Genomic DNA, 10,872 nt, shown 5'->3' on the forward strand with positions numbered 1-10,872 from the left:
GCAGATGGCAAATGGAGGTTGGTCTGTCTACCAGGACACAAAGCACTGATGAACAAGTCTCAGATAGACAAGGCCCCAAGGGTTTTGGCCCCAGAATGTCTCATGCTGCTAGAGTGCCTTTATATATTGCCCCTGCCATTTTCCTCTAGAATCTGGTATGGTATGAATGGGCATGGGGTTGGAGAGGGATCCCCACAGCCTTTAATATCGTGTGATTATTTCGTGGAAATATACCATTCTATTGGGCATTTTTACCTATAGATTATTGTGAAGATGATTTTTTCCAAAGCTGTACTGTTTAACTGAAGCAATACTTTTATACAATAATAGTCTTGGTTTGAATAGAATTTTGATGATTGGGGCTTTTTAATAAATATAGTAAGTGATTATGATAGAGGCTAGTTTACTGGGAAAACTAATATAGGGAAAAGAAAGATATGGTATTGCCTCCACCCCTGATAAAGCAGGGGCTGCAGAGGATAGAAAATAAGAAGAAGGAAATATCACAGAAGTAGTTTCTCTTAAGGAGCAGTATAGACTGTGGTTTAGGTTAGTGATTAAGAGAAACAATTGTGTCCCAGAAGCTAAGTTAGTTCAAGTTTTTAAATCTTAATGTTGGGAGATGTGTTCATGGATTTCAGTGTGCATCAAAGCTGAAGCAAAGCTTTAACTATGACTTAAGGTAAGGTTAAGATGTTTTTGTTACTGACTTTGAGGTAAAAAAAATCTTGGAAAACAATTTAAAGAACAACATTTTAATAGCTGAGCAAGGGACTCGAGGTCAGGTAGCAGGAACAATGGTAGCCAGGCTATCACTGGCTGGCATCTTTTCTTTCTAGGATGAGTTGGTGACCAAAGGTGATGATTAATTCCTTGTACCTATTTCTGCCCCAGCTTCCTGATTTAAAAAAAAAACAAAAACTGTTGACAAATGGGTATGCACACTGAGGATTTAAAGTAGAGATGGTTAATTGTTTTTCATATATAAGTTTAAGCTTGTGATTCTTCTAAGATTCCTTCTAAGATTATGTTTTGAGAAAAGTAATAAAGTGATTGATCCTTTCTTTGTAACCACAAAATGAGCCTGTCAGCAGAAGAACTGAGAAAAATGCCTTGCTTATTTACACTCTGATAATCTATAATAAGTTGCTTGGCCAAGAATGTATGTGGGTTCTTGGGATAGCTTGTCTTTCACCTGTAGTACATAAAATATTAAATTATGTAAGGGATATGGAAAACATTCTGGTTTTTTTATTTGTATTCATTGTAATTATGCATTTGAAAAATAGAATGTAACCACATTGTGATTTTTATACTGCTTGAAAGATTTTGCTGGGGTATATAAGCGGTAAGGGGAAAAAAATAAAGAGATGAGAGAAGGAAAACACCAAGACGTAGAAGGAGTTAGAAGGAAGTTATTAAGAGAGACAGAATGGATATATCTGGATAGAAGTAAGAAAAAAAAAAAAAGAACAGAGAAGATGATGGAGAGACCCTAAATGTGTGTGTGTGTGTGTGTGTGTGTGTGTGTGTGTGTGTGTGTGTGTGTTTTCCCTTTTTGCAGGACATAGAGAGTTAATTTTGCACCCTCACTAGCCCCAGAGAGTTAAGTTTTACTCCTTCAGATACAAAGTCAAGTTGAGTGATTAGTCTACCAATTCTGTGACTTCCCCCTCAATTCCTGAGCTGCTGGAGGCTGGTCCTCACACCAACACAAACCCAGCATGCATGAGTTCTCCTGAAATCTAAGTCACATAGTTTCTCATGTTTCAATCATTCATTAATATAGGTATAATGAAAAAATTATAATGTTTATTTTGACATCAATAAATATGGACCATCCTGGGCTTAGTGCCCTTTCTACAGTGTATACTTGTGTCTGTCAAAATGTACAAGTATTACACAGTAATTAATATCCTTACTGAGGTTTTAGAGGACCAGTTCTGATGCATGATACATCACACATCAGCACTTATCTCACTTAGGCATCTAGTAACAGGGAGGCTGGAAGTGTAGCATGGTGAGCGTACTCAATTCAAGGGACTAGTTTGAATACCATTTGTGCTGCAGCCTATAACTTTCATGGTTTCTAGACTACTCCTACTCCTGATTCATTTATCCATCAAATGGGGAGACTGGGCTCTTTGTCTCTAAGCACCTCTTAGTTATAATACTTTTGGGTTCTATTTGATCTTAGAGAATAACAAGCCTTCATAGGGAAATTTTGAGCCTTGCTTCCTTGGTGTCTTCCACCTTCTCTGGCTCTTAGAATCTTTCTGGCTTCTCATCTGCAATGTTTCCTGAGCTCTCAGAAGAGGAATTTGATCAATATATCCCATTTAGGACTGAGTGTCCCAAGGCCTCTCACTCTGTACATTATCTATCTGTGGGTCTCTGTGTTTGTTCCAATATACTGCAGGAGGAAGCTTCTCTGATGATGGCTGAACAAGGCACTAATCTATGAATATAGCAGAATGCCATTAAAATTCATTTTACTGCTATATTCCTTTAGCAGAACATTGGTATTTGTATTTCTTCTAGGTATCTGGCCTATCTAGTCTCAGATTACTAGATACTCAGTGTTGGGAATGGGTTACATCTTATGAGGTAGGCCTCAAATCTAATCAAATATCGGTTGGTTACTTTGTCATTTTGTACCATTATTTCACTAGAGCATCTGGCAGGCATGTTAACATTGTAGATATAAGGGTTTATAGCTGGGTTGGTGTTTATCTCTAATCTTTGGCAGTGTGTAGAGCATATTCTAAGTACAAGGAAAACTAGGCAGTAGGGTGTAAGGTTCTATGTAGGCATTGACTTAACTTCTCCATGTTCAATGAGTTGTGCAGGTTTTGTCTTCAGAAATAGGACCTTACCATCCCTGATAATTTTTATTTGCACTAAGCACATTGTTGAGCAAGCTATCTTTGTTCATTTAAGAGAACAGGCACTTGAAAGGATAGGAGCATATTTATTTGGGGTTTATTAAAACAAAGGATCACAGCACCTGAACATTTCCCCCAAAGGATTTAATTAATACTAAATCAGTTTGTTTCTTTGAGTTTTGTTTATTCTAATTTTTTAAAGCAAAAATAAATCTTCAAGTGAAAACACCGTTTTATGCAATACAGTATTTTAGTCTTCAAGATACAGTACAAAATAGAGATTACTAAATTAAGTTTTGAGAGGAGATTTTATTCATAAGCTAGCTTTATCTGCGGAACAACAAAGGCCTAAAATTCAGTTTACTGTTGAAGTAAAATAAAAATGAAAATAAACACTTTCCTCCACTAACTTCAATTCAATGTTGTTGTTCCAAAAAAACGGGCTGCAGACATGCCTATGGAAAATGCTTTTCACATCACTATTGCTACTCAACAGCGTATTCACACACTGGAGGTAAATCCATTTTTGTGTTTTTTTTTGCAACATTAAAGCTCAATACATCCTTTGCAGATAAAGAAACTATTATGCAATAGAAATGGGAAAAATGTGAGACATATCCTTCTGCCCCTTTATTCTTTATAACTCAGCGTTTGGGGTTGCAATTCTAAGCATACAGTGGGAGCCCAGATCTGTGGAGATGCCCTCTACTCATGGCTTAGAATATGCTGTTAAGGTGGCTAAGAGTATGCCAAGAATGGGTGACATGAGCCAGACACAGGAATAAAAACACCACACCTCGATGACACATACAATCAAAATCAACAAGGATTTACAATTAAAAGAGTAGAATAGCTTCCAGATGCCATGGCAGAGGTGGCTGGGGATGAGAATGATAATAGCTAATGAAAGGGTGGAAAGTTTCAGTTAGATGGGTGAAGTTAGCAGCACTGCTCTAGTGCACAGGAGGGTGATTGTGATGAATATTAATGCATCCTGTAGTGCAAAATTTCAAAACACCTAGACTTTCAGTGTAATTATGAATGCAAATTTGTGGCATTTTTGCTAATAATTCCGATCTAATATTCCTCATGATAAACACATATCAAAAATCACAATGTATCCCCAAAATGTATATAATTTTGTTGACTAAAAGAAAACTTAAAAATTATCATGTCCTTCAAACCAAGAGTTTCCTGGGGGATAAGCTAGACCTATATATGTTATACAGAAATTTGAAAATGGATTTGGTGGCAAAGCAATATTCATATTGTTACTTACAATGCTACAAATAAGTAGGGTCAGCTTTTCACCTATACCCCAGGGTGTAAAATTGATATCAAAAGCCATGGATCAAGAATCACAACAGGTATACTCATTCTCATTTTCAAAGATGGGAGTAAGTTACTGCTTCCAGAGCAAAAAAAAAATATGAATGGAGAAATGATGGTGTGGCCAGATTCCCAGTGTGGTATCCTGAAGTCTTCAAGTTCCAGGGTCTTACTGGCAGGATATACATATATATGTTTGTATGAAATTAAAGCAGTTATAAAACATAATTGAAACAGAAAACTCAAGGATGACTGATTTTAGTGGAGAAAGAAGTTTTGTATGCTACAGGCAAGCTAACCAAAAACCATTATCACTACAGGAGTTTTCTGGTTTCTGGATGCCAAGGCCACATAAGTAGGGCTCTTCCTTGTATGTGTATTGAGATGTTAAAAGTAAGTTTGTTTTGAACCCACCATTCTAAAAGCTCAGCCAGCAACAAAAGGCACCAAGGTGTGCTGATCTTCATTTTCAAGAGTTCTCTACTCTTCCTTACATAGACACAAGTCCAATACTCTTATCTAAATGCCTGATTGATTCATATTAGTATAGCTCTTGAAAATGTGGTCTCAAATGATTTTTCCATAATAATGCTGCTTTTTTTTTAGAATTTTACTGTAATTCAACATGGGTTTGGACTGTCCATGCATGAGAGTCTATAGGAGACTGGTAAATGCTGAAATTCACTTTCTGCCTAATAGAAATAACTAGTGAAATACAGTGAGGTGAAGTAGGAGGTCTTTTAACAAGCGAGATTTCTTCATGCTTCTTCAGACAGACTTCCACAGCAGGCTTCAAAGAGACACTCTGGGAAGAAAAGCACCCTGGAGGTTTTTAAAGCCCAAAATCTTATATGGGATATTACATTTTTCTTTGATATACTTTAGAATGATAAATTATGCTAAGAACTCGAAAAAGGAATAGTTTTCCTCTGAGACAATATCTGATATAACTTAGAAAGATATTTTAGTGCTTTAATGTTACCCTTTTAAAAAATAAAGAAGTCCACTGTACATAGTTATAAATCAATAGCCATATACAACAAAATCATATATTTTTATATTTGTGCACATACATATATATTTATATGGTTTTATAATGAATGTGCAGACATTCTGCAAAGAGTAGATAATTCTAAATGGAGGGAAAATCTCACTAGTCATTTATTTGTAATTATATATTAATAAGAACATAAATTACAGGAGTCTATGTAGTTAACTTGGTGAACTAGCCAATACAGTCTTAAGTCTATGATATTTTATTTGCCAGGGTAGGTTTTTATAGTTCCCCTTTCATACAAATTTGGGGCTTGGCAAGGTTATGTCTTTAAACAAAAATTTAAATTTGTAATAGTTTTATTACATGGAGAGTTGGTGTTAGAGGTAAGTGCAAATCTTTTTTTTTTTTTGAGTTCCCTATGTAGCAAATAATAATTCATAAACTAAACATGCTCATTATACAAGTATCATGTAAAACAAAAGTATCTCAAACTACATTAGAAGGAAAGTACAGTTTTTGTAGATTGTGAATTGCGCAATATGTGCACTGAAACAGCTAAGCACACATATTTGTGTGTAGAGAGATGAGGGGAAGAGAAGGTGAGAAACAAAAGTAGACAGAAAGAAGGAAAGAGGAGGGAAGGAGGGAAGGAGAGAGACAGATAGAAGAGAATGTTGAACTTGTACAAATATCACTCTGCCTCTGCAATATTCCCACCATGTGATACTTTGGCAAAGAATGTAGCTTCTTTTTGCTATTGTCCTAAAAATTTTGCAAGAGGCTAAATTGAAGAGTATTGCATTAATGGCATTGGCACAAGAGACTTCAAGACAACTTACTATTGACTGTGGTTGGTTATTAATGATCACTATTATGCAAATCTATAATGAAAAGGAGCAAGGGGGGCAAAGAGGAATGCAAAATGTGCAATTTGAGGAGAGAAAAAAAAAAACAAACACAAGGAAATGCAATATTGGAGCCAAATTCTGCTTCAAGAGACAAAATGTTTAAAGGGAAACTCAGTGCTAAATGTAATAATGGGAGTAGTTCCCTAAGGGCAAGACCCTACCCAGCTAAGTTTCTAACTTGTGAAAAGGAATTAAAAAAAAAAGTTTAAGCAGTGAGGGAAGAGAAACAAAACACTGGAAAGCTAATGCAAATGCAAGTCAAGGAAGAGTCCAAGTTCTAGTCTTAGGAAACAGAAGAAATTGATAGCTTTTGGTTCTGTGGTTTTGGCTTTATCATTAAGGATACAAGAAGAAATCTTCCCACATGGTTTAGAGGCCTGGAGAGGCTATTTCATGAGGCTGTGAGTATAAAGATCAGATTGCTTTGGAGACCCCAAGATAATGGGATACCTGCAATGGAGAGCTGTAGACTGAGTGTGGAACCAGCTCAAGAGAGAGCAGTGTGCTGAGAACAACAATGCCGGAAGGAGTTGTAGTTCTGGAAAGTAACTTGACATTAAACATGGAGTTGCTAAATGTGGAGTTTCTCCTGCTGATTTTCAATCTTGATTTGGTCCAACACTGCTCAATTTTTGGAAAGGTAATATATATTCTGTGCCATTTTATGTTAGAAGGATATGATCTGCTTATGGATAATTATTTTACAGATGACCATAATTAAGAGATTTCCCTGAGTCTCATAAGAAACTTAAATAATTTTTTAGATGGAAAGACTATTGGAACTTTTGAGGTTGAAGCAAACAAATTTTGCGTTACAATATGGATACCAGCCTATAGGAGCTAGAGAGTGGAGTGTGGTGGTTTGAATAAGAATGCCCCCCCAAAACTCATATATTTGCATGTTTATTTCTCAGTTGATGAACTATTTGGATGGATTAGGAAGTGAGGCCATCTAAGAATATGTATTTCCTGTTGGAGAATGTGTGTTACTGAGATTAGGCTTTTGAGCTTTCAAAAGCCCATGCCAAGCCCAGTATGTCTCTCTCTGCCTATTGCCTCGGGATGATGGTCTAAATCTCTCAGCTTATATGCCTGTCTGAATGTCACCATGCTCCCCATGATGATGATAATAGACTAATCTTTCCAAAATTGTAACAAAGCTGCCAATTAAATAGTTACATTTATAAGAGTTGCCTTGGTCATAGTGTCTCTTTCCACAATAGAAACCCTAATTAATGTAACTTGTATATGCAGTAAGTGAAATTTTTAGTGTATTAATTCTGAAGAGAGGAGGCTGAGACAAAGCTGAAATAAATGAGGTTGATGATTTATTTAGAAATTATTTTTGAAATAAGACTATGATTTTGATGGGCAGTAGACTATTGTCATGAAACCCAAATCATGATATTTAAATAATAATTTTATGTTTCTGTAGCAATAAGAATCTGATAAGACTAAAACACATAGAAGAAGCCTGATAGTTTTGGAAAATAAGAGGATTCAGAACTCCAATTAGTGTCTTGGTTCCTTTTTCTAGAATTATCATTTTTCCTTCTCAAATGGTTTTAAGGGTTTCAACAGTATCTTTTACCATATATATATGGTATATATATTAGTATAGATTATATATATTAGTAGAATGAGGGTGTCAGAGGCTAGAGAGGCAAATATTTCCTAATACTTTAATTTTTTTATATATGTTACTTTTCATTGTTAACAAAAATCCTTCTGTCCTTTATTTCTGCCTTTCCCTCCTCCACTTCCTTATAAATGCTGATATTTTAAAACATATGATGTTGTAAACAGCCTGTGTAATTTTGTTTTGTACAACTGTGAAGATAATACACCCAAATTTATAAGGTACTGGTTCAGATAATTTAACTTATAACTATACTGTTATATTAAATGAATTCTATTACCTTTGTCTTTCAAAACAGAAGAGCTTTTCCCAGATTTTTCTTTTTTCGTTTCTAGAAGAGATCATAAGGAAAAATATTAAAATAACAGAATATTTTTATCACAAGATTTTTTTCTATGTTTTGTTTATGAGGGCTTCAAGAATTGGAGGCCCTCTTCATTGCTATTCAAGATCCTGCTGTTATAGATTATTGTAGTTGGAAGTTTTCCTGTGTCCCAGCTGGCCAGTGGTTGGGCCAAATCATTCCCATTCATGTCTACCAAGTAAACACATAGAGGCTTATATTAAATATAACTTCTTGACCATTAGCTCAGGCTTAATATTGACCAGCTCTTACACTTAAATTAACCCATAATTCTCATCTATGTTTAGTCATGTGGCTTGGTACCTTTTCTCAGTTCTGCCTTGTCATCTTGCTTCCTCTGTGTCTGGCTGGTGACTCCTGACTCAGCCTTCCTCTTCCCAGAATTCTTCTTGTTTGCTTTTCCCACCCAAACCTCCTACCTGGCTACTTGCCAATCAGTGTTTTATATATCAGCCAAATCAAAACAACACATATTCACAGCATGCAGAATGACATCCCATAGCACTTCCCCTTTTCTTTCTCATCAAAAAGGAAGGTTTTAACTTTAACATAGTAAAATTACATACAATAGAACAGTTATCAAGCAAGAATTACAGTTACAGTATCTAGTCTATTTGTATTTGTCAAAATTAAAGAAAATGTTCTATCTATCCTATATTTGTGACTCTAAAATGTCATATCTAATTTATCTTTTGTCATAATCAAAGAAAATTATGACTATTCTTCAACTACATCAAAGAACTCAGAAGAATATATTTCCTAAATAAACAGGAAATGCATTGTAAACAACTTCCAAAATTCTGGAAATGACAGAGACAGTTGCCTGCCTGGACAGACATACAAAGTTCCTCTGTAACGTTGGGGCATCCATCTTTAGCCCATAGACCTAGTCTCTTGGTCATTTTTTTCTTTGTGTCCTGTAGAATGTTAGGCAGTTTCTTCTGTGAAGCAGGAATCTGAAGGATCATTTCAGTGGTCACCTTCCTATGGGTCCTACATATCCAATTTATACAATATACTGTCAATCAGTAGACTCAAGGGCATTTCCCCCCCAGTGGCTAACTTTTGCCACAAAGAAAGCAAACTCCATAATGAATTTCTTCAATGCCCATTATCTTCTCTGGAGTAGATTGGTGCTGCCAGGAGCAAACGTGTCTCAGTGTCCAGAAAGTCAAAGTTCTTAAAACATTTTAAATGCTGTATTCTGTAGGTCTTTGAAGTGTTTGAAGATTACATACCTAACTGAAAAATATCTGTGTATGTCTAGAAAACTTAACTAACATGACTACAAGTGTGATTATCATAGAAGACTAATTTTTAATTTGTGTTTCTTAATTATCCATTACAATTTAAAGGAGTTATATATACATAATACCTTAAACTAGAGTAGAAATATATATATATATATAATATATATATATATATATATACACAGTATAACAAAATTAATTTTAAATTTGCAATAAACTAAAATCTATAACAATTTAAAAAATTTTATACAAGTTGTTGCTCTTTAAAAGTAGATTTAATAATCTACCCTTTCATCATATCATATCTATATTCTATCGTTTTTTCTTTAGAAATATATTGACTATGACCAATAACAATTTGTAACCAACCTCTAAACACAGACAAATATCTATAATCCATATTTTTGGGAATGTGGGCATAGTGTTCTAGGCTACTTTCTGATGATAGGGGATGCTGGTAATCTTATGGAAATTACGAGAAAATTCCAGATAATGGTCAAGTCCTGGGAAGACAAGCTATAAACTTTGTTGATAGGTACCATCTGTTAAGGTCTGATCCATCTTAACCTGGAACAAATTCATAGCCTTTTGCTTTCTGTGGAAACAAAAACAGAGCCTCCTTTCCAAAGTAACATATCTCAGATTCAAATTTTGAAGTCAAGATACCTTTAAAATACACTTGTTACTTTAACTAAGCAACCTTCATAATTAACTCTTTCTGCAGTTAAAAATACCAAAGACAATATAACCCAGACTCTGTGTGATTTCCATCTTTACAGGGCTTATTTTTTATATTACTTCTACTTTCTCCTTAAAGACTTTTTTTTAAACTTTCTATTTCTGTACATAACTGTCTATACTCCCTTTCCTCTCTCTTCCAAGCCTTCATACATTTTTACACACATTGTAAACTGTTTAGGGTTTATCCCATCTGAATCTGTCTTATGGTGAATCTATTGCTTTAAACTGCAGTGTCTAGTACTGCAGCAGCAGCCTTGGCTGCTGACTCCACCAATCTTAGCTTTTCAAATTGGCAGAGGTTATTCACTGCCAGCTCTGGGAGCCATGTTTTCTGCTGACTCTGGGAGGCAGTGGGTCCATGTCTCCATCCAGCAGCATGTAGCCCAGAAACCTTTTTTTCTTGTAATACTAGCAAAAGCTAAATCCACCACACAGTGTGCTGCACAGCTTGGAGATACCACTGTGTACTGTGGTGGGAATCCACCAAGCTGCTTAGCTTATGGCAGCTGGCGGCCAGCTCCATCTCACAGGCAGTTGTTGGGAGACAAGTCTCTATGCTGCTACTGGCATTAGACTGTGAGACTAGGAAACCTAGTGTGGCTCTTTTTCTGTGCATTCAGAATCTTTAAGCTCTCTTAAGTCTATGTGGTTCAATGCCCAACAGTGAGCACCGAAAGTATTTGGAAGTTTTCCTGTGTCCTGGCTGGATGGACAAATCTTTCCCACTTATGCCCACCAAGTAAACACACAGAGGCTTAT

At 35.6% G+C, this 10,872-nt stretch overlaps 1 protein-coding gene across 1 annotated transcript in view; it reads right to left on the reverse strand.

Annotated features, from left to right (window-relative positions):
- The window catches only part of LOC114692538 (triadin-like), a 98,919-nt gene extending 88,283 nt beyond the window's left edge, over positions 1 to 10,636 (reverse strand). The window contains exons 1-2 of the mRNA XM_037200380.1: positions 10,582 to 10,636; positions 8,039 to 8,089 (exon numbers count right to left, since the gene is read on the reverse strand). Coding sequence (XP_037056275.1) covers positions 8,039 to 8,089; positions 10,582 to 10,636 — 106 coding nt within the window. The remainder of the gene's footprint in view (positions 1 to 8,038; positions 8,090 to 10,581) is intronic.
- Between the last annotated feature and the right edge of the window lie 236 nt (positions 10,637 to 10,872).

Source organism: Peromyscus leucopus, chromosome 8a (genome assembly GCF_004664715.2).
Source record: "Peromyscus leucopus breed LL Stock chromosome 8a, UCI_PerLeu_2.1, whole genome shotgun sequence".
NCBI lineage: Eukaryota > Metazoa > Chordata > Mammalia > Rodentia > Cricetidae > Peromyscus > Peromyscus leucopus.